The sequence below is a fragment of the Taudactylus pleione genome, unplaced genomic scaffold (assembly GCF_031769625.1).
Source record: "Taudactylus pleione unplaced genomic scaffold, aTauple2 ptg000019l, whole genome shotgun sequence".
NCBI lineage: Eukaryota > Metazoa > Chordata > Amphibia > Anura > Myobatrachidae > Taudactylus > Taudactylus pleione.
In genome coordinates this window covers 21,907,598-21,932,594 of record NW_028284421.1, presented here as the reverse complement: position 1 = coordinate 21,932,594, position 24,997 = coordinate 21,907,598, and the positions used below count along the sequence as shown (strand labels likewise).

The 24,997-nt window shown below is 48.1% G+C and overlaps 1 protein-coding gene across 1 annotated transcript in view; it reads right to left on the bottom strand.

Moving 5' to 3' along the window:
• Nucleotides 1-22,778: 22,778 nt before the first annotated feature.
• Nucleotides 22,779-24,997, bottom strand: part of LOC148540405 (uncharacterized) — a 29,075-nt gene continuing 26,856 nt past the window's right edge. Inside the window, exons 6-7 of the mRNA XM_088443693.1 lie at nt 23,303-24,259; nt 22,779-22,975 (exon numbers count right to left, since the gene is read on the bottom strand). Of these exons, the coding sequence (XP_088299819.1) occupies nt 22,779-22,975; nt 23,303-24,259 (1,154 nt within the window). The remainder of the gene's footprint in view (nt 22,976-23,302; nt 24,260-24,997) is intronic.

Sequence of the window (24,997 nt, the reverse complement as noted above, 5' to 3'; positions counted from 1 at the left end):
CAAATTAAACAAAAGGAAACCTCACGTGTCCACTATGGATATTATTGCTATTTTACCTGTGGTGTTTATTCTGTTAGCCAGGGCCAAGTCTAGGGGTGTTCGACCTGAGCAGTCGAACATGGGAGCCACCCATAGAGGGGTGCACCCTTCCCCGCTGTTCCACCAGTGGGCCGAAGTGGCCCGCGAGTGGGCAAATTGGAGGGCGCGTGGCATCCATTCAGTGTCGTGAGAGGGCTGGGGGAAGCGCAGCTAGTGAGGCTCCCCCCAGCCTGACATTATTTGGAGGAGTGCCATGCGGGTACGCCCCTCAGATAAGGTCACATAAGGAGGCGTGGCCTATGGTAATTAGGCCACACCTCCAAATTCGGTCGCTAGGCGCGATAAGGAGTGCAGAGCATGCGGCCGGCACAGGGTGGTATTAGTCCTGGGGCCGGCCCTGCTGTTAGCTGCATTGTCTGTCACCGTTTATGCCTCAGTGTCAATTTTATCCAGGGTTGCTGTTAAGTAGTTAGTGAAATTTTGCATGAAATTTAGGAGTATACTGTAAACAAACAATCACACCTTCAGAAGCTGTTGCTGTCCTTGATTTCCAGGCAGTCCCAAGATTTAAAGAATTATCCTTTGTAATTTTTGTCCCTGGAAACAAGACTAATGCTGGGCATACACTATACAATTATCTGTCAGATATCTGTCCAATCTGGCTGGTTGGAATGAAAATCTGGTAATGTATGATAGCAAATGACAATCGACCATATGGTCTTTAACACTGGAAAACATTGGACTTATGCAAGTGTGCATGAGGCTGCGATGGTACCTGATTGTACCGATGGTTTTGCAGGCTTGCTGAACATTCCGGATGTGTGTAAGGTAAAGTGGGCGTCTCTGTGTAGTGCAGCGGCGGTATTGCGATCACAATGGATTAGCATACTATCGCAGCCCAAATTACATTATAACAACATTCATTATGGTACACAAACGTCTACCTAGACAAGGTGCACCTGCTTGGCAGCATAACATCCCAGGGATGTTGTGCAACTAGTTTTTTTTTTTTTAACAAGTGATTTTTATTAACATTTTTAGAAAACATAAAACGAACAAAATATAGCAGAATCCATAGCATACTGCTTACAGCCATGTGTGCAATAATCCTAAAGAACATACAAATCAATCCATCCAGCAAATAAAGAAATTGAAGTCAAAGTAAAGCATATTGACATACGGCCACTGGGCATATAAAGGAAAACTGGGTATTACAGGCACATATGAAAATATAGACATGGGCAAAAAACATATGTTAAAGAAATGAGTAGAAAAGGCACCTGTGGGACACAGTGAAAAGATACGGGGAGTATCAGAGGAGCCCCATCCAGTTTTACCACAAGGACCATATTTTACCAAATTTAAGAGGGCATTTGAGTCTGGAATACAGGAAGTGCTCATTTGCACCCATGAAATTTACCAACCCAATCCAACCCTGTTCAGTTGGGGCCTGGGGGGCCATCCAGCACCTGGTTATGCACACCCTTGCCAGCGTCAGAAGAACTTTAACATAAAGCTGCAGATAAGGGAGTCATGAAGATGTAAACCAATAAAGTAAATAGCAGGAGTCAATTAGGGGATACGGCTCCCAGCATTATCAACACATTGCGCCACCTGAGCCCACAATGAGGAAACAAGGGGCAGGGCTACGGCTGGTACCTAAAATCTGCATCTAGCACTCTACATATTGGGCAGGTGGAGGAACTCGATCTGCCCACTTTAACCAATGTGACCGCAGTCCAATAGACTCCGGGCCTGATTCAGATGTGGACGCAATGCCGATAGGTAAACAGATTGAACAGTAGTTTGCCATTGCACATGCATGTAAGCCACACTGCACACCCGCCATGATTGATTTGTGGTAACACTCACACAGAGAATTCACTCGTACAAGTAGTCAGTGTTTGGGGGAGGTAATGCAGTGGTTAGAACAACTCAGGCAACAGTGCCGGACTCACTGTTTTCTGGGCTTTCATAAATTAGCCAGGGTGTCCTTGCTCCTAGCAGGAGAGCCCTCTGTGTGTCTGGAGACCCGCTGTGTCTGCGGCAGCTTATACTTACTCAGAAGGCTGATGGCCGCCTGATCTGCATTAAATGTTTCTAGTATTGTGCAGGAGTAGCGGATGTGAGATGCTTTCAGTGGGTGTCTCTAAGCACTGAACGGTGGGTGAGTTCAGGGCCGTTTCTAGGGGCGGGCAACCCGTGCAATTGCACGGGGCGCCCCGCCTCTGACCCCTACCTGTGAACTTCAGGGTGCCCGCTGAGATTCAGTCACCAGCGGGCGCCTGAGCGCCCGGCCCCCTCAACGCAGAGCAGCTAGATACGGAGGCTGGAGCTCACGGGTGAGTTCCGGCTTCCGCAGTGTGCACTATGGGAGAGATGTCATGACGTCTTTCCCATAGTGCAGAGGAGCAGCCAAGCGGAGCGGGCGACGGAGCGGAGCTTAAGGTAAGTATTAGGGTATTATTTTTTTTTGTGCAGGTGGCTTTTACTAGGGACAATACTTGGGGGAGGCACTACCACTGGGGGCACCGGGCACTACTATTGGGGACATTACTCTGTGGGAGACACTTCAGGGGGCACCCGGGCACTACTACTAGGGACATTACAAGGGGTGCACTTCTACTGGGGGAAACACTACTACTAGGGACATTTCTCTGGGGGCACTTCTACTGGGGGAGACACTACTACTGGGGGCACCCGGGCACTACTACTGGGGACATTACATGGGGTGCACTTCTACTGGGGGAAACACTACTACTAGGGACATTTGTCTGGGGGCACTTCTACTGGGGGAGACACTACTACTGGGGGCATCCGGGCACTACTACTGGGGACATTACATGGGGGGCACGTCTACTGGGGGAGGCACCACTACTGGGGGCACCTGGGCACTACTACTAGGGACATTATAAGGGGGACATTTCTACTGGGGGAGGCACTACTACTGGAGGCACCCGGGCACTACTACTGGGGACATTACAAGGGGGGCACTTCTACTGGGGGAGGCAATACTACTGGGGGCACCCGTGCACTACTACTGGGGACATTACTCGGGGGGCACTTCTACTGGGGGCATTGCTTAGGAGGAACCACTACTGGGGGTATTACTCAGGACCCAGGGACACTACTACAGGGGGCATTACTCTGGGGGCACTACTACTTGGGGCACTACTACAGAGGGAGTATTACTATTGGGGGCACTAATACAGGGGCATTAATACTGGGAATTTATACAGGGGACACTACTACAGGGGGCAATACAACTGGGGACACTACTGCAGGGACAATTACTATTGGGGGCACTACCACAGGGGGCATTACTACAGGGGACATGACAACAGGGGGCACTACTAATGGGGGCATGGCATAGGGGGCAGGGGCTGGCTGGCAACTTTTAGCCTGGGGGCAAATGCATACAGGTGGCCCTGGCAGAGGAGTAGCGTGTAGCCAGGGTGCCCGAAAGAACGTGCGTGCTACGGCGCCCCCCCCCCCTCCCTCAAGTGTTCTAGGGAGGAGGCGGGTCCATATGGGATTAATGTAAGGTAAAAATAAAGATTAGGGGCAGCCCCCTGTCGTAGTGCCCATATGCAGTGCCACCCTGTGCCACAGGAGGACACACTTATGCAGGCCTCGAGTAGTGCCCCCAGTAGTGATCCCCCCTGTGCAGTGCCCCTTGTGCCCCCAGTAGCAAGCCCCTTATATAGTGCCCCCAGTAGTGGTAACCCTTATGCAGTGCCCCTTAAATAGTGGACCCAGTTGTAGTCTTCCCCCTATGCAGTACCCCCACTATTGCCCTTCAAAAAGAGCCCCCAGCAGTGGTCCCTCGATGCAGTGCCCCCAGTGGTAGTCCCCTCCCCCCTATGTAGTGCCCTAGTAGTAGTCCCCTCCCCCCTATGCAGTGCCCCTAGTAGTAGTCGCCCCCAGTAGTAGTCCCCCCCTTGTAGTGCCCCCAGTAGTAGTAGTCCTGCCCTTGTAGTGCCCCCAGTAGTAGTAGTCCCCCCCTTGTAGTGCCCCCAGTAGTAGTAGTCCCCCCCTTGTAGTGCCCCCAGTAGTAGTATTCCCCCCCTTGTAGTGCCCCCAGTAGTATTCCCCCCTTGTAGTGCCCCCAGTAGTATTCCCCCCCTGTAGTGCTCCCAGTAGTCCCCCCCTTGTAGTGCTCCCAGGAGTCCCCCCCTTGTAGTGCCCCCAGTAGTATTCCCCCCCTGTAGTGCTCCCAATAGTCCCCCCCTTGTAGTGCTCCCAGTAGTCCCCCCCTTGTAGTGCTCCCAGTAGTCCCCCCCTTGTAGTGCCCCCAGGAGTCCCCCCCTTGTAGTGCCCCCAGTAGTAGTCCCCCTTGTAGTGCTCCCAGTGGTATTCCCCCCCTGTAGTGCTCACAGTAGTCCCCCCCTTGTAGTGCTCCCAGTAGTAGTCCCCCCCTTGTAGTGCTCCCAGTAGTCCCCCACTTGTAGTGCTCCCAGTAGTCCCCCCCTTGTAGTGCCCCCAGGAGTCCCCCCCTTGTAGTGCCCCCAGTGGTAGTCCCCCCCTTGTAGTTCTCCCAGGAGTCCCCCCCTTGTAGTGCCCCCAGTAGTATTCCCCCCCTGTAGTGGTCCCAGTAGTCCCCCCCTTGTAGTGCTCCCAGTAGTCCCCCCCTTGTAGTGCCCCCAGGAGTCCCCCCCTTGTAGTGCTCCCAGGAGTCCCCCCCTTGTAGTGTCCCCAGTAGTAGTCCCCCCCTTGTAGTGCTCCCAGGAGTCCCCCCCTTGTAGTTCCCCCAGTAGTAGTCCCCCCCTTGTAGTGCTCCCAGTAGTCCCCCCCTTGTAGTGCTCCCAGTAGTCCCCCCCTTGTAGTGCCCCCAGGAGTCCCCCCCCCTTGTAGTGCCCCCAGTAGTAGTCCCCCCCGTAGTGCTCCCAGGAGTCCCCCCCTTGTAGTGCTCCCAGGAGTCCCCCCCTTGTAGTGCTCCCAGTAGTATTCCCCCCCCTGTAGTGCTCACAGGAGTCCCCCCCTTGTAGTGCTCCCAGGAGTCCCCCCCCTTGTAGTGCTCCCAGTAGTATTCCCCCCCTTGTAGTGCTCCCAGGAGTCCCCCCCTGTAGTGCTCACAGTAGTTCCCCCCCCGCCGCAGTAGAGACATAATAAAAAAAAACACACTTACCTGACACCCGCTCCTGGTCCCGCCGCCGAGATCAGCTCCTCCGTCCGCCGCTTTGCATTATGGGAGTGACGCGTCATGGGAGTGACGGGTCACTCCCATTACCCACTGCGGGAGCCGGAAGATGTCCGGCTCTGGCAGTGGGAGCAGCAGCCGATGAGAGTCTGTCTGACTCTCATCAGCTGCTAAAGCAAACACACAGCTGCTGGAGCCGGCGGCTGTGTGTTTGTGCTGTGTAGCGCTGACCGAACTCCGTCCGGTCAGCGCTACACACGCGGTGCAGTCTGTGTCACAGTGACAGACTGCACCGCGGCCCACATGACGCTGTGGCCCGGGGGGCACATGGCACCCTGCCCCCTGGCCCAGCCCGCCACTGATAGGGGGTACCACTCCTGGGGGCACTACTACTGGGTGCACTGCATAAAAGGTACCACTACTGTGGACTCTGCATAAGGGGCATAAATACAGGGGGCACTGCATAATGGGCACTTTTGCCTGGGAGCCAGTGGGGGGGGGGAAGCCTAAGACCTGTTGGGCTGGAATGGCAAGGGAGGGGGCTGGAATGAAGTGTGTATTATGTGAATCTTGTTTTTTCAATGTGTTTTATGTGGTTCTGGATTTCAAAATTTATTTTATGTGGTTATGGATATAATAATGTATTTGAGATGGATGTGGTTTTAAAACGTAGTTTATGTGGCTCTGGTTTTTCTAATATATTTTATGTGGAAGTCGTTTGTTGCAGTGTAATACTGAAGTGTCTTTTTCAGTATATTTTATGTGGACCGGGCTTATTTCACTATATTTTATGTGGATCTGGCTTGTATTTTCAATGTGCTGGGCTTGCGCCCAACGTGACTAAAAACGGATGTGATACAGGGTCATACTCCTGCAAATGTCACACCAAAGGCATGCACACACAAATGCGGCGTGGGCTTGTGACACTAGGCCACACCCCATTTTTTGAGCGCACGCCTCCTTACAGTCTTTAATTTACCTACATATATTTTTCAGCGCTTTGCCTCTGACAGGTTAGCCACCCCTGGGCTCAGTAGTCACAGAGGCTGACATTCTGTGGTCTTTAGAGACCACGCTCCCTTACTGTGATACCACACCCCCTCACAATGAGGCCACACCCACTCCTCAATATTACTTTTTCTTGGGGGGGTGAGTTATTAGCATATTTTTGCAATTGCGATCCGTGAGAGATCGCAGCTGCAATGGCATTTGCGGCCACATCTGAATCAGGCCCTGTATGCACTATGGGCCTGATTCAGAGCCGGACGCAATTAGCACTCGCTCGTCCAAAAAATAGGGGTGGCTATTCAAATTAACCGTTCGCTCTTTGCGGTCTGTTCACGCCTCTAGGTCTGAACGAGCGAACAAAACTTGCGATCGTTTTTTGGATAAATACGCCCCCTGGCCGCTCGCATCCTATGTCATGTCCGCTATTTATTAGATTAATCAAGTACATCGACCAGCGTATGAACTGCTCGCTATTCTTGTGGTTGGTTTTTGCTGCCACAATCTTGCGAGCAGTTCTGGCTATAAAATAACCCAGTGACGTGGTCAATGACGCTGCTGTTTTAATAATGCACACCCATAAAACGCCCGTTTTGACCTTTAAGCACGCCTGCGTTCGGATCTCCACTCCCCGTTTTCAAGCACCTTCACCTGTTACCACCCACATACGCCTCTTTCTGTCACTCAAAATAGCAGGCATTCGCTATTTAGCGAACAAACGATTTTCGGCCGCACTGACTGGTTCGCGCATGCGTATTACGCTCCGTACGCATGCGCAGTTGGGCAAACATCGCTCGGAACGAGCGTACTGCCACTTACGAGCGGCTCTGAATCAGGCCCCATGTACAGCTGGATCTGTTGAAATCTCGCTGATGATGTAGCACATCTAGGTGAGCTAAAGAGAAACAGCCATTTTGCAACTATGGCCCGTATTTTGCCGTTTTTGCGTGTTTTTGGCGGAAAGTTTTCGACGATGACGTCATTTTCGCCTATTTTGACTTTACTCCGTATTCAATTTGGAAGACTTTTCGCCTAGGTGGAAAGTCAATGCAATGTAATAGGCAGAAAAGTTTCGCCTATGAATAGCAGGCGGAAAAAAGTGCAGAATTGGGATTTTGGGGTGCAATGTTGCGGAAACCCCCGTGCAGCCTTCAGACAGTCCCCCAAAGGTAAACTGTGTCAAAAATGTTTTAAAAAAGACTTAACACCCCAAAAAATCACTTTGAATTTGGGGGCAAAAAAAAAATGTTGGGGGACAAAGTTAAAAACTAGCGAACTTGACTCTGAGGGGGTCCCCAAGTATGCCCCAGGTGTTTTTTTCATTGCAGGGGCTTGCGGCTTCTGGGCATTCTCAACCCTGAAAAAATAATTGCGCGGAAAGAAGTTCTCAACAGATGAAGTGAAAAATGCCACAGCTGCACCACTAAAAGTAATGTAACAAAACAGTCTACTGCTTGTCTTTGAATCGTTGTTGAAATGCTGCAAAAAATAATTATTAAATATGAAGGACGCTACTTTGAAAAAGAAAAATGTTCAGATCCTGAGGAGTCATCTGATTCTGACTAAAGAAATCAGGGGGTCATTCAGACCCGCTTGCGAGCGGCAGTACGCTCGCAAGCAGGTCGATGTTCCCCACTGCGCATGCGCACGACAGAGGGAGCTCCGTGGTGCGCATGCGCGAGACCCGGGGAGCGACGGGCTCTCCATCGCTCCGGGTCTCGCACCAAAGGGGGTGTGCTGTCGATGTTGATTGACAGCACGCCCCCTTTGGTGGGCGTGCCTGCCAGACGGAGGCGTTCCCATGGGAACACCTACCGTCTCAAGCCGGCCCCACTGACATCACTAGTGATGTCAGTGGGAGTGATTTTGGCTCTGATAGAGCCAAAATCACTCCAGGGCTTGTGGCAGGGAGACCCTACCGCAGGGTCTCCGTCGCAAGTCCGATGGTCGCGATGGTCTAGACCATCGCGACCATCATCATGGACGCTCGCTATAGCTGTGGGTGGTCACCCACAGCTATACGAGCGTCCAGGAGGCCGCTCCATTTTCATGGAGGAGGGCCCTGATTCTGAGCGAGCGCTCTGGTGAGAGCGTTCAGCTCTGAATCAGGCCCTCAGTCTCATTACTTTTCAATCAGCCCTCGTATGTCTCTGTGTGTGAACATAGCACTGTGGATTATAAGGTGAAAAAAATTATTTGATCTGTAGCCTAATGCATGTATATGATTTTATATCACCAGGGAAACTATATAATTATATACCAAGGTATGGATTTATTATTCCAGATATCAGTTGCTACTTATTATTTTGCAGAATGTAAATTTCTTCACTGGAAAGCAGCATTTGTATATGTATGTAATGGAATGGGATTGAAATACAGGTTCAAATCCTGACAGCGGATGCCCGACAGGATGAAGATTCCGACTGGGGCGTACCCTAACCCTCACCAGTCCCCCCCCCAGGTCCTCCCTTAGTGGTGCCAAATCCTAACCTCCCCCCGGGGGTGCCTAACCCTAACCACCTGTTACCACTCCATAAACCTAACCGTCCCGGGGGGTGCCTAACCCTAATCTCTCCCTGGGGATGCCTAACCCTCCCTCCTAAGGGTTCCTAGACCTAATCTCCCCCCCCCAAACAGAACCCTAACCCCACTAGACTCCCTAATCCTAACCCTACCCCCGCGGTAAATGTTAAGGGTGACTTACCTTAGTTCGGGCTGGCGTCCTCGGCGTTCCGGCATCGGGATTAAGATAGGTGTTGGTATTTCGACGCCTATCTTGAATCCCTTGCCGGGATTCTGATGTTGGGATTGCGGCCGCCGGTCTTATAACTACATCCTGTATGTAATCTAAAGGTTGTTGTACAGTTACAGTATTTTACACCCATTAGCCATAACATTAAACCACCTGCCTAATATTGGGTAGGTCCCTCATGTTCCACCAAAACAGCTTTGACCCATTAAGGCATGGACTCCACAAGATCTCTGAATGTGTCCTGTGGTATCTGGCACCAAGATATTAGCAGCAGATTCTTTAAGCCCTGTAAATTGCAAGATGGGGCCTCCATGGCTCGAATTTCTTTCTCCAGCACATCCCACAGATGCTCGATCAGATTGAGATCTGGGGAATTTGGAGACCAAGTCTCAAACCAATACTGAACAATTTTTGCAGTGTGGCAGAGTGCATTATCCTGCTAAAAGAGGCCACTGCCATCAGGGAATACCGTTATCATGAAGGGGGTGTACTTGGTCAGCAGCAATGTTTAGGTAGGTGGTACACATCAAAGTAATATCCACATGAATAGCAGAACCCAAGTGTCAGGATGGGGCCTGGGATCAGCTGCTACTCACCTCCGTGCTGGTGTCCTTGGGCTTAGGTGTTCAGTTGGTGGGAGTGGAGGTGAGTGGTGTCTGAGTATTCTCCCAGGGGTCTGATAGGGCTCCCGTGCGTGCGTCCTGGTTTCCGGGGTGCATATTACCTGACTAGTCTCTCCCAATGGTAGTCCTGTGGTCACTCAGTTGATCCTCTGATCTAATGACCAGCTACCCAGGGGTATTTAAGTCTGACTTCAGGAACAGGAAACTGCTGTTCAACTTTGCTGTTCCAGTGATTGTTATGCTCTCCGGTGTTTTCCACAGAATATCTACAGTGTGTTGTTTCAGCCCTCACGCTGACCACCAGTGTTACTTGCATTAGCTCCCATGCTAATTCCCAGTGTGTTACTTGAGCTCTCACAAAACTCCAGTGTTTCTTGTAAATCCATGTGTTGTCTTTTAGTGTGCTGCTCAGCTCTCTAACTGCCTTCCTGTGGTGTCAGCTTTCATGCTAATTACCAGTTAGCTCTCAGCCGGATCTCTAGTAATTCCCAGTACATGTCTGTATCCACATTTCTCTGTGTTTCTCTGTGCAAGTCAGCACCTGGATCTCTTGTGCTCAAGTATTCAGTTCATTGCTGATCTCCTGTATTTAGATATTCAGTTCATTTGCTGATATCTCGTATTCAAGTATTCAGTTCATACCCTGATCTCCTGTGCTCAAGTATTCAGTTCATTTGCCGATCTCCTTTGTTCAAGTATTCAGTTCATAGCCTGATCTCCTGTGCTCAAGTATTCAGTTAATTTGTTGATCTCTTGTATTCAAGTATTCAGTTCATACCCTGGGTTCCTGTGCTCAAGTATTCCGTTCATTTGCCAATCTCCTGTGTTAAAGTATTCAGTTCATACCCTGATCTCCTGTGCTCAAGTATTCAGTTCATTCCCTGATTTCCTGTGCTGGAGTATTTAGTTTTCACGCTGGCCTCTAGTGTTATTACATTCTTAAGGTTCCCAGTGCTAATCCATTCTAATATAGTTCTGGTCTTCCTGCCACTCCCAGGTACCTGTTTCTTCAGTCACAAGTTTCATCTATACCTGCAGCAGAAAATTCTTCTAAGTCTTCTAGTCCACCTTTTAAGTGACCTCTGACCTCGCAATTTTCTGATACCAGTGTCATTAAACATCTTACGATTTTTTCCCAGCTATTAAAACAACTACAACATCTTCTCCCCAAAATTTTTCAAGGTTTCTTTAAGTCTTCTAGTGCCACCTCTGATTCAGTTACCATCTCCTCCAGTCAAGGCAGGTCTAGCCAAACCTGGGTTTGGCCGCAATAGGGAGACCTAGCACTGTCACTCACCTGCTTGTTCCCTAGCCACCCTAACCCCCTGGCTTTTCCCATATGGTTCCAGACACCAAGGTTTCTCAGCAGAACGTTACCCATCATGCTGCCTCTACTGGCTTACCTTCTTCCCATAGTGCATCCTGGTGCGATCTCTTCCTCAAGTAAACAATGCACACGCACAAGGCCATCCACATGATGTAAATGAAAATGTGATTCATCAGACCAGGTGTCACAACTGTCACTGGGATTATCTGGCTGCTGACCGTACAATTAGGATTGGTATAAATCCAGAACAGAGGTGAGGAGTCTAACGTTTCGGTGCCTTCACCAGGGACCCTCAGCAATGGAGTTTGGGCTTCGCTGCACTCACTTCGCAGGTCAGGTGGGTATGAAGACAGGCAGTAAGACTGGCTACCGTGTGGCGTAATGGAGCATAGTCATCAGAAATGGGTCAGAACCAGACGGGCAAAGTGGTACCCGGGGATAGGCAGAAACAGGTCAGAAATATAGCCAATGTCGGAACCAGGAATCAGTAGAGCTGTACCAAAGGGACAGGCAGGGAGAATCATCAGACGGATTAGATCAGAACACATGATAATATTCAGAGAGTTCAACAGGAACAGACACTGGAAATCAGGTAGTGAGCCTAATACTGAATAGTGTCCAGAGGCTTCCATAAATAGAGAGGAGGTTTGAATTTGGTACCAAATGTAATTTGTGATACATTATCTCCTGTGGGATAGGACCAGACGGGCTAGCCTTCACTCCCCAAGTGTATCAATGAGCCTTGGGCACCCATGATCCTGTTGCTGGTTCACCAGTTGTCCTTCTTTGGACCACTTTTCGTAAGTACTAACTACGGCATACTGGAAACACTCTGCTTTCCCATTTTTTCTGCTTCCAACACATCATCTTTTTTTTTTCCTCTGGATTTCTTTATAAATTGGGCATAAATATTATCTGCTCCTTATCTAAGTCACAACAATAGGAATATGCAGTCTGCTTAAACTGATAACACACAAACAATGATATGTTTTGATGTCTCCATTGAACATACTGTGTAAATATTCACTGTGTAGGGTGGAAAAAGAATGTGAACCCTTGGATTTAATAGCTGGTTGACTCTCCTTTGGTTGCAATAAGCTCAACCAAACATTTCCTGTAGCTGTGGATCACACCTACAGAACGGTCAAGAAGAATTTTGGATCATTCCTCCTTACAATACTGGTTCACTTGAGCAATATTCCAGGATGTCTGGTGTGAACCACTTTCTTGAGGTCATGCCACAGCAGCTCAATCGGGCTAAGGTCAGGACTCTGACGGGACCACTCCAGATGGCAAATTTTCTTATGTTGAAGTAATCCAGGCACTATGATTTGGGTTATTGTTGTGCTGCACATTCCAGCTTCTGTTGAACTTGAGTTAGCACACAGCTAGCCTTTCATTCTTCTGCAAAATGTATAACTTTAGATTAATTATTTTCTTTCAATGAGAGCAAGCAATCTAGACCCTGAGGCAGCCAACTCCCTGCCCTGTCTCCCACTATTACTCCCCTTTCTCCCTATTGTGCAGAGGTGGTTGTTTTATTTTCTCTATCTGTCTTGGGGCCCATCTTCTCTCCCTCTTTCCTGGGATGCCTCCTCTCTGCACAGCCACGTTGTCCCATCTCCTCTCTCTCTCTCCTAAAAGCCCTCATCTCTGCCCTGTCATTGCCCCTCTCCTCTTTCTTGGAACCCCTCCTCTCTGCACTGCCATCTTGTTCCCGCTCTTCTCTCCTGAGACTCTCCTCTCTGCCCTCCTCCAATCCCAAGCAACTGAGATCTGTGAGGGGGCGGGGCATCCACTCAGTTCTAGTGTGCATCTGCTAGCCATTATATTATATTATAGATTTGTTTTACCATGGACTGATGAACATCAAGGCTTTGGTGATACTTTTGTAACCTTTTCAGTTTTATCCGTAGAACATTTCCTCATCTAAAGTCTTCTGAGATATAATTTGTTTGCGATATGATTCACATAATGCAATGCTCCCTGTGAATAGCAAACAAAATATGTGAGTGGTTTTTTTTATAGGGCAGGGTAACTTGATTTGACATTAGGTTAACTAATGCAAATTAGCTTTTTTAGAAGTCATTTTTACGTCTCTAGTCAGCAGCCTGCTCTTATATATAGCTTCAGGGGCATAATTGCAGGGGTTGATGTTGCTATGGCTCCCACAGCAAAGGGGGGCCTCTCTGGGGCCCAACTCACATGCATCTGCTGGGCGCGTAAGGCTGGACCATTACGCCGCCACCAGTGGCAGTGAACCACTGGAACTCACTCAGTCCCCCGCCCATCCCGGACACTGACTCCTGTTATCGGCGCACAGCTCCATGTGTCCCGCCCTGTCCCTGTGTGTCTCCCGCTCTGTCCCCGCGGCCGGCCGGATTGCTGGGTTAGGGCTATTTCACACACAGAATAAAAATATACTGGACTCATACTATCTCTTATGCTGGGACATGTGTAAGACACAAAGCAAGTTAACTGTATGAAATAGTTTAATGATAATAATTAAAATTAGGAAGAAACCTTGTATCACAAAGAAATATACTATAACAAATTGCACATAAATTTTAAAAGAGTCATGGAATATTGATATAACGAATACACATTATAAACAACATATATTCCCTTTATGGACTCCCCTCCTCTGTGTGTGTATATGTATATATAAACTATGTGTGTGGGCCTATATTACAACCACTTACCACTTGCCTTTCAAAATACTGATCTCATCTTATTCTGGACAACTACTTCATTCACCTCACCTGTACCCCCCTGATGGCGGCCCTGCTTGGAACACTGGGCCTGATTCAGAGCCGGACGCTATTTGCGCTCGCTCAGAAAAAGGGGCCGGCTATTTAAATTGAGCGCTCGCTCTTTGCGGTCTGTTGACGCCTCTATGTCTGAGCGAGCGAGCGAACGAAACATGCGCTCGCTATTTTGTAAAGACGTCCCCTGGCCACTCGCATCCTACGTCATCTCTGCTATTTATTAGATTAATCGAGTACATCGAAAGGCGTCTGAACTGCTCGCAGTGCTTGTGGTAGGATTTTCCTACCGCAATCATGCGAACAGTTCAGGCTAAGAGACAACCAAGTGACGTGGTCGATGACGCTGCTTTGTTAATTATGCACACCCTTAAAACGCCCGTTTTGACCGTTTGGCACGCCTGCGTTCGGATCACCACTCCCCGTTTTCAAGCACCTTCCCCTGTTACCACCCACAAACGCCTCATCACTCAAATTAGCAGGCACTCGCTATTTTGCTAGCGCTCGAATTCCGACCGCACTGACTGGTTGGCGCATGCGCATTACGACCCATACGCATGCGCTGATGTGTGAACATCGCTCGGAGCGAACAAGCGGCCGCTTACGAGCGGCTCTGAATCAGGCCCACAGCGCTGGAGGTAAGGTTGATGTACCGGGACACCGCAGTCACAGGCGGCGCCCGTCTCTTTGCTGTTTTTGCGCCTGTGACTGCAGTGTCCCGTTACATCAAGCCTACCTCCAGCGCTCATGCTCATTTAGCGCTTGTCATATATCTAACTATTTCACACACACCAGTTTTGACCAGCCAGCAAAGTGGACGTTTTTTTGCCTTGTACTAATTTTAGTGAACTACGTAAATAGATGGATCCTTTCAGATGGCACGGACACGGCACGGTTGTTGTGTTACAGCCAGAAGTATCCACTGACAAGGATGGCTGCTGTGCCGTGTCCGTGCCGTCGCTGCAAGTCAGTGAAGTACATGTTGCTATGTTTGCTTTCACACACCGGCTTTTCTGAGCTTGTACCCACCCACAACTCCATTTTTCCAAGTGTTGTGGTACCTGAGTGTCAACATGAGTGACGACTTTGACATAGATACTGAGAGGCTGATATCATTAGTAGAAGCCAGATCCAGTTTGAGCAGGGGAGGGGAATCGGTGAGTCAGCAGCACATGCGCGGACACCTCACTGTATTTTTTGCGAAAAATATTGTGAGAAGACTATGCAGAGGATTCACAGGGACAGAGATTTATCGCAAGCTCTGGGCCTAATGCGCCCTAATGCGCACGACGGAGGGAGCTCTGGGCCTAATGGTGCCCTAATGCGCATGCGCACGACGGAGGGAGCTCCGTCGTGCGCATGCGCGAGACCCACATAGCGACAGCCAAGCTGTCGCTATGGGTCTCGCACCAAAGGGGGCGTGCTGTCGATGGTGAGTGACAGCACGCCCCCTTTGGTGGGCGTGCCGGGGGCGTTGCTGCCCAGACGGAGGCGTTCCCATGGGAACGCCTACCGTCTGGGTCCGGCCCCACTGACATGACTAGTGATGTCAGTGGGAGTGCTTTTGGCTCTGATAGAGCCAAAAGCACTCCTGGGCATGGTCATGACCATCTTTTTGGCCGCTCGCATAAGCTGTGGGTGGTCACCCACAGCTATGCGAGCGGCCAGGAGGCCGCTCCATTTTTAGGTAGGAGGGCCCTGATTCAGAGCGAGTGCTCTGGTCAGAGCGTCCGGCTCTGAATCAGGCCCTCTGTCCCTGCAAGAGATTTTTGATAAATTCCTGTTATATTTCCTAAATTCACAATGCAAATTTAGGCAAAAATATCACACTACAACCGCATTTGAAATGTGGATTGTAGTAAATAGGGCCGTAAATCACTTTCTTCCAGACTAGCATCTAGGATCTTGTAGAGCTGCAGCATACATGCTGTAGAGGAGCTAGGTAGGAGCCCGTCAAGCACATTCTGAGGAGAGCAGCAGCAGAGTGGCCTGTGATCTGGGGGCACTATGTAGCATACTGTGATCCTAGGGCACTACAATGGGGCATTAAATTAACTGAGGCACTACTATGGGGCATAAAATGAATGACCGCTGGGGAGAGTTGTGTCTCTCTAGAAGTATTGTAATGCAGCTTGTAATTCATACTTTATGACTTCTTGGCTGCCCCCTCAGGTTAGCTCAGTGGTGGGGCATGTCGCAAGAAAGTGGGTGGACTGGTGGGCATGATAATGTAATTGTGATTACCAGCATTATAAAGCAGGGGAGGGGGCCACGATGATGTGAATTAGCATGAATTGTGTCATCGGCCGCCCGGACAATCCACTTTCGATTGGTAAGTGGATGGCTGCGGGTAGGTGCCGGCTGGTTCTGGGTAGCTCCATGAAACCGGAGACCAGCGTTACAGGATCAGTTTCCCACAGAATCGATGATCTCAGGCTAGCCAATCAGGAGGTGAGGCTGTTTAATGGGCTGGCAGGACATTGGCTGGCTGCAATGATTGGCTCACTAGTGCAGTGTAGCTGGTGAGGGGGGGCGGATGTGGATTTCGGTGCTGCTGTTTCTGGTGGAGAGACAAGGGCTAGAGCAGGGGGAGTGTGGAGCAGGCAGAAGACAGGTAAGTGGGAGAGCTGCTGTCTATATTTGATTAACTCTCCAGCTGTACTGCAAGTCTCAGCATGTCTCTGACTGGCATTGTCCGGACCCGGACTGTCAGGCTGCAACTGAAGTCCCGGTCAGCTGCGCACCTCCTATCCAGATTCCGGCACACTTTCCTGCATGCCTGCTCTCCCCGCAGCTGTGAGCGGCGTCTGCCGCGTGGAACAGTTTAACACTGCCATGGACCCTAGCGTCCAGTCCCACTACCCAGTGGTTCTCACTCACCTGCTATAGTGCTGCTCCGCTGTATCCACGAGGGCTTCTCCCATCCATGGGCGCAGCCATCTTGGTTTGATCATGTGATCTTGCAAGTACCAATTCTATTCACTTCTGGGATCAGCTGTTAGTGTATGGCCAACCAGCAGCAGGTACAGGGTATATAAACTGAACTCTCAGTCAGTGTCTGTGCAACGTCTCCTAAAGGTTTCCTTTTGGTTCCTGCCGGATGTACGTTTGTTCCTGACTCAGTACACTTAAACCAGCTTCCAAAAACTTTTGCTATTTACTGAGCATTGCTTAGCACCTTGCTACAAGAACTTTGCTAATTACTGAGCATGTCTCAGCTCCTGGCTAAAAGTACTTTTATTATTTACTGAGCATAGCTCAGCACCTTGCTCCAAGAACTTTTGCTAATTACTGAACATAGCTCAGCACCTAGGTCCAAGTACTTTTGTTAATTACTGAACATAGCTCAGAACCTGGCTCCAATAACTCTTGCTAACTACTGAGCATAGCTCAGCACTTTTCTCCTAGAACTCTTTTACCTGGACCCAACCTAGTGCTTCTGCATACAGTCTTCAGTCTCAAAGAATCATTCACGGACCATTTCAGGCATCTATCTAGTGGACTATTACTCAGTATTGCTACTACGTATTACTGGGACTGGTTCTGTGCCTATACCACTATTTCCTCCAACCATTCTTGTTAACATTAAAGTTCTATTTTTCAGATCAACACGTTTCCAGTTCCAGCTTCTATACAGTCTATATGCATCTATCGTTCCTGTAATCAGTTCCCCCAGTTTCATGCAGTCATATGAGGAAAACGGGATGCAGTCAGGAAGCCAACTGTCGAAATGCCGACCGCCGGCTTCCCGACTGTGTAATCCCGATGGGTTTAATGACAGGCGTCGAAATCTCAACGCCTGTCATTATACCTACGCCCGGCAGACCGAACGAAGGTAAGCTGGGTGCAGACAACCACAGCGGTTAGGTTAGGGGCTACCAGGGGGGACTTAGGGTTAGGCTTGGGGAAGGGGGGGGGTTAGATTAGGCACCCACGGGGGGAGGTTAGGGTTAGGCACCCCCCAGGAGGGTTAGGTTTAGGCTGCGGGGAAGGGGAGGTTAGGGTTAGGCACTGGGTGAGAGGTTAGGGTTAGGCACCCCTAAGGGAGGGTCAGGGTTGGGAGGGGAGAGGGTTAGGGATAGTGGGGTACTCACCTCCGTCGGGATCCTCACTGTCTGCTTTACGGCGTTGGTATGACATCCGCCAGGCTAACGTCCGGCGGTATATCATAGTGATTCCGGGGAACACTTATCTTAGACCTCCTCAGTTTGTGCTGCCGGAATCTCAGACAGCAAAGCCTGTTCTATCACAGGAGGCCAATTTCTCTAGAGTCATGACAGGCATGCAGGGATCCCTAGTCACACAAGCACATCTGTAGAGTCATAGGCTAATAATAATAATAGCTCCTGTATAAGTGACTGACACTGGTGTTGGCACTCTCCACAGTGAGGCTTCATTGGTATTATCAGGCTTTTGGAAGGAAGCCTCAGTGCTCAAACCTTTTACGAGTGGATGCATTTTCTTGTAATTAATTTACTGAAGTACACAAGATGCATATATTTTATTTCAACATAACTGTTTAGGAAATTACATAGTTGTATTGTACATACTATTATTGATATATGCTGAGACATTGAGGGCAGTGATAGCACTACATGACAGCTCAGCAGTAGTTTATTCCACAATGGGGTTCCAAAATCTTTTTTTTTTTTTACTTACCAAAATTATTAGGGTCCAGCCGGCCCTGGAGAGCACCTTAAGAAAATATTTTTCTAGGAGGTAATTCATTTTTAAATAAATACACACACGCACACACACACGAAAACCTTTAGATAATAATCCTAATCTGTTTAGTGTACACTGTTACAAACGCTACAATCATTAAAACAAGAGACAGTATATAGGATGAGTGTAAATTTAAATCTAGGAACCAAACTCAAACATTGATTATTTTGGAAGAAAATGGGGAACAAAAAATTAGAGTTATGGTAGACTTACCTAGATAACTCCTTTTCTTTGAGGTCCATAGGGTCCACAAGGATACCCTGGGGCTATTATGGTTGGAAGACCAGGCACCAAACAGTTAAAGCGTCTGCTCCCAGAATGCCCTGGGTCCTTTCCCATATATACCTCACCCCTAGCTATAGGACAGTTTAGTTGACAAGCTTCAAGGCAGGAGAAGGAAAGAGGAGAAGGGAGAACAATCGTACACCAGAAACACTCTTACATGGGATGAGGGAATCTGTGACCGAAAGAATACAACCCAATGAAGCCAGGTGCGTCAGGGTGGGTGCCCTGTGGACTCTATGGACCTCAACGAAAAGGAGTTATCTAGGTAAGTCTACCATAACTCTAATTTTCTTTTTTGGGGTCCATAGGGATCCACAGGGATACCATGGGGTTGTCCTAAACCAGTTCCCCTAGGGTGGGGGATGCTCCTGAGCAGAAAGTAGAACTTGTCGCCCAAAAGAAGCATCTGAGAGGCAAAAGTATCAAAGGCATAAAACCTAAGAAAAGTGTGGACAGAAGACCACGTAGCTGCTTTACGCAACTTTTCAGCAGAGGCACCACAACTAAATGCCATGATGGCCCTACCGACTGAGTAGAATGTGCTGTCACCGTGCTTGGGACAGGGAGATCAGCCTGTGTGTACGCCTGAGAGATAGTCATGCGTAGCCATCTCGCCAGAGTCTGCTTATTAGCTGGCCATCCTCATTTGTGAACACCATATAATACAAAAGAGCATCTGATTTTCTAACAGAGTTTGTACGCTCCACATAGATACGGAGAGCACAAACTACATACAAGGAGGCTTCACCTACAGAAAGGTCCGGAGCCTAAAAAGCTGGAACAATTTCTTCATTCACATGAAAACAGAATACTACCTTAGGAAGGTAACCCTCCCTTGTACGAAGAACAGCTGGTGAAAAATCAAAAATGGGGAGCAACAAGAGAGCACTGCCAAATTAGAGACTCTGCAAGCAGAAGAAATAGCAAGAAGAAAAAGTGTATTTGTTGTTAACCACTTCAAATCCACAGAGGTTCAAATGGAGAAGTTTGTAGTCCCTTAAGAACCAAAGACAAATCCCACGGTGCTACTGGTGGAACAAAAAGGAGGCTGAATGCTCAAAACTCCTTGGAAAAAAATTCTAACATCTGGTAATGAAGCAATCTTCTTCTGGAACCAGACTGACAGAGCAGAAACCTGCACTCTCAAAATGTCCTTTAGACCTTTGTCTAATCCTGCCTGAAGAAAGGCCAGTACCCTGGAAATCCTGAATATCTTAGGATCATAATTCCTATGGGAACACCATTGACCAAAAGAATACCAAACTCTGTAATAGATGAGGACTGAGGCAGGTTTCCGTGCACTAATCATCGTTTGAATTAGAGAACTGGAAAAACCTTTCGCTCTTAGGATGGAAGATTCAAGAGCCATGCCGTCAAAGCCAAACGGGGTAAGTCCGGATGTCGGCAGGGACCCTGCGTTAGCAGATCCTGCCATAGAGGAAAAGGGTATGGACTGTCTATGGACAGATTCTGCATGTCGGTGAACCAATGATGTCTGGGCCAAGCCAGAGCTACCAATATTACCGTTCCGCCTTCCTGCTTGAATTTTCGGAGAACTCTTGGGAGTACAGAAATTGGTGGAAAGATATGCCAGCTTGAAATTCCATCTTACTGCCAGTGCGTCCACGAAGGCTGCAGATGGGTCTCTGGACCTTTACCCATACCTGGGGACCTTGTGGTTGTGGTGTGATGCCATGGGATCTATCTCTGGTAGACCCCATTTGTTTATCAGGAGCTGAAACACTCCCGGATGGAGAGACCACTCTCCGGCGTGTATGTCCTGGTGACTTAGGAAGTCTGCTTCACAATTGAGTACTCCTGGTATGAATATTGCCGATATGGCTGGAAGATGACATTCTGCTGAAATCAGAACCCTTGTTACTACTTCCTTCATGGCTGCATAACTTCTTGTACCTCCCTGATGATTGAGATAGGCCACTGTAGTCGCATTGTCAGACTGCATCTGGACCGGCCTGCCCTGGAGCAGGTCCTGTTCCATGACCATAGCTCTCTATACTGTTTGCAGTTTCAGAATGTTAATTGGCAGATGACTTTCTTGATTTGTTCATCTTCCCTGAAAGATGTGATGACCTGTCACTGCCCCCCATCCGCGAAGGCTGGCGTCCGTGGTTAGAAGCACCCAATTTGAAATCCAGAATGGGCGCACTTTGTTTAGATCACAGGTTCTCAAACTCGGTCCTCAGGACCCCAAACAGTGCATGTTTTCCAGGTCTCCTCACAGAAACAAGTAAAATAATTATCTCCACCTGTGGATCCTTTAAAATGTCTCAGTGAGTAATGACTACATCTGTGCAGTGCTGGGTGACCATGAAAATGTGACCTGTGTGCGGTCCTTAATTCCGAGTTTGAGAACCTCTGGTTTAGATGATCCTTTCTCAGCCACCACAGGAAGGAGTGACGAAACCTCTGGAGTGAGAAGTATCCTATGAGACCTTATAAGATGATCTTCCTCCTATCCAGAACTAGATCCTGGAGAGGAACCCTGTGCATCATCTGATTCTTCTGATGATGTGTCTGAATCCATATGTTGGGCAGAATGACAAAAAGATAACTTGCGCTTAGGTCACTACTGGTCTGTTATCAACATCAGATGGTGCCATACTCTGACTAGAATGGCCATAAACATCCTTCCATGAAGGTTGCATAGGAAGTGTAAACATAGTATACTGTGGACACCCCATACAAGGAGGCATCGTAGGAGCAACTATACGATCCTCAACCTTAATCATAACCTGGGAAAAAGAGGAAACCCTAGATGGTTCTTATCCAGGGACAGGTAAACTCGATTGGTGAGGTGACTCTTTATAGCAGCCAACACACAAACCATCTTTTACATCCTGAGAGGACACATAAGCCGTACATGACTTACATGGAACCAACACAGGCTGCTCCCCCTCCTGTTTCCCTTTATCTTTTGACATGGTCAATAAAGGCAAAAATTGCAATGTTATGTGACAGCCTTCACAAAATCTTATTTGAATGTGAAGTACTCAGAAAGAAACCTCCACCCAAAAAGGATGGAGAGAAAACAGTGATAGTTATAATCGACAGATTTAGAAATAAAAGACAGTGTCAATCAGCAGCTAGCAAACAGTCACATACAATGCACATGTATATATAATTACAATCGGCTCTAAATCAACTACAGCAATGCAAAGGAATGGTAGGACATAGAGCACCATATACCTGTTCAAGAGAGAGGTATACGGGACGACTGACTCAGACCCTCCTGAGACCACAGCTACAGGGCGCATTGAGCATCTCATATACACGTGGAGGGTAGGCGGTGCAACCCAGACGCGTGAAACCCTTTGTAGGGACTGCGTCTAGGGAGGAGCTGCCCGAGGAGCGCCTACCTCCCTTAGGCTGCGTTAACCAGCCAGGTACGCTGGCCTCGTGGCAGCAGAAGCATCTGCTGCCAATCCCCGGCGTTAGACGATAAGGGCCCGACTGGTGTAGTGAAGATGCGGACAATTCCTGGCCCTGACAGCAGCGGCTTCTGGTGCGTCTCTGACACCAAAAGCAAGGACTGCTGCGCGCAATTCCTCGTAGGCAAGGAATCGCCTTACCTGACATCTCCAAAAATCTGGTGCAGTCCAGGTCGCAACATTGCTGCTAGCTAAGCTCAGCCGAAACCCGCCGAAATCACCAGCACAATTACTGATGTTGCGACCTGGCGGAGGTAGATGGAGTCACATTATCTGCGTCTTAATACAGATGCTGAGTATTGCTGACTCAAACATAATAAAATAAAATAAAACATAAAATAAAAGCTGAAGACTGCCAGAGCAGTCCCCTGTTACAAAGGTGCGTCTTGATCCCGCCAAACCAAACGAACAACTGAAGTCCTATGGCTGGGGGCGGGGTAGATATGGGAAGGACACGGGCATTCTGGGAGCAGAAGCTTTAACTGTTTGGTGCCTGGTCTTCCAACTATAATATCCCCCATGGTATCCCTGTGGATCCCAATGGACCCCGAAGAAGAAATATTCAAGTCCAATAAAGGGAATATTGGAAGGTATGTGTTTTACTTAGATATGAACTACTACATCTGTATGTGATTCTAAATAATAATTTATCTGTGTTTTAGGAGTATTTATTTATATAGTGCTTCATTTATAGAGTGCAGCGCTTCATATATTTTCCCTCCAATATTCATTTTGGTGGATACTTTGGAGGAGCCATCTGATGTCCCTCTAGAGTCGCTTGTCAGGGGAACAAAAGGAGTGTTTTGGGTTATAAGATCAGGGCTTCTTTGCCTATTTGTAGAAGAAGATGAAATTGAGGAATGACCTGAGTTACTTTTTGTTGATTGCAGTAAGGAACAGTGACTCTTGGATTCTTCTGGTGAAGGTCCTTGTGAGACTACATCCCGAATCCTGTTTGTCACAAGTGATAAAGAGTCTGTGCTCCTGTTGGTCACTCTTGAGGAATGGCCTGAGTTATCTTTTGTGGATTGCAGTAAGGAATAGTTACTCTTGGATTCTTCTTGTGAAGGTCCTTGTGAGACTATATCCAGATTCCTGTTTGTCACAAGTGATAAAGAGTCTGTGCTCCTGTTGGTCACTCTTGAGGAATGGCCTGAGTTATCTTTTGTGGATTGCAGTAAGGAATTGTGACTCTTGGATTCTTCTGGTGAAGGTCCTTGTGAGACTACATCCAGATTCCTGTTTGTCACAAGTGATAAAGAGTCTGTGCTCCTGTTGGTCACTCTTGAGGAATGGCCTGAGTTATCTTTTGTGGATTGCAGTAAGGAATAGTGACTCTTGGGTTCTTCTTGTGAAGGTCCTTGGCTTCTACTAATATTTGGTGGCAATGTATTTGAAATTTCCATTTTGTGTAATGAATTTTCTGGAATCTCTGAACTCTTTTGTGATGTGGGGCTTGTACTTGTTGTTCTGGTTTTCAGGTCTAGGCTAAGACTTGACAATGTTTCTGAAATTCTTGAATATTGTGTGGGAGAAGCATGAGGACTTTCCTCAGAGTCTTGGAGGGAGTAACAAGAGCTTTCATCAGAATCCACTGGTGAGCAGTCAAAGCTCTGATTTGATCCTACATACATATGTGTTTTTGTATCTGTGTCTGAAATGACTGTTTCACACTCTGTGGATCTGTAAGATGCTGTCCCACTCCCAGACTTTTTTTTAGACTGATTAGACTGAGCTGTACATTGGTCTTGCTCATTACTTGACTGACATTTCCCTCTCACACAATCCTCATGAGCAATATCTTCCCTTCCATCAGAATCCTCTAGAAATAGGCACGGCCCTCCAGGATTCGCATCACTGATACTATTTTCAGAATTGCTAAGAGATTTCTGATCTCTTGAGTTACTACTTGTCTGTAGTTTATGATCAGTTCTCTCATATTCTCCACTGTGAAAGGTCCCTCGCTTATGGAAGCTATAGGTGGATCCTTTCCTCGAGTCACAATAGGTTGAGCCCCCGTACAAAGTCAGTGTGGATTTTTCAGCCTGAATTGGAGCGACTTGTCTCCTCTTCTCTGTGTGGTATAAGGGCTCTTTGCTTGACCTATGTTCTGCAGTTTGTGGGATACTCTCAAGTTTGAGTGTTGATCCTGGAGAAATAACAATATTAAAGTCTCATGAAGAGTACCCTGCCATACAGTTCTGAAAAACCTCACTGAGGACTAATTACTACAAATAGCTTTTGTCACACATAGGGATAATTCAATTCGGAGCAATGTTGGAAATGTGCCATCAGAATAAAGGGGAACTCCTCCATAGGGGTGCACCGGTAAATGAGCAATGTTGAGCTACCATAAGTATTAGTGATGTGTACAGCCACACATAGTGACCCTATATCGCTCCAAATTAAATTTCCCCTGTAGCGTACAAGGCAAAACCTTGTCTCTTGTTAATGCATAGGTTACGCAGCCACATGCCAGAATGCCCACACAGTGCACTGTCTGCACAGATGTTACACTGGTCAAAGTGCAGTGCAGGGCACTAGTGGACAAGATGTCATGTGGGCACAGGCAATATCTGATGAGTACCTGATTGTGGTGAGTTTGAAGATTTTGTTGGTTATGAGGACTGTTCAGTTAAACACTGGCAGTATAGAGGAGAAAAAACTGAGCGCATCAGTGTTAGGGGTCTATTTACTAAGCAGTGTTAGGAGACAGAGTGAAAAGTGATAAGAAAGTGATAAGGTGCCAGCCAGTCAGCTCCCAACTGCCATCTCACAGGCTGTGTTTGAAAAATGACAGTTGGGAGCTGATTGAAAAGTGTTAAAGTGTTAAGGTGCCAGCCAATCAGCTCCCAACTGTCATTTTTCAAACACAGCCTGTGAGATG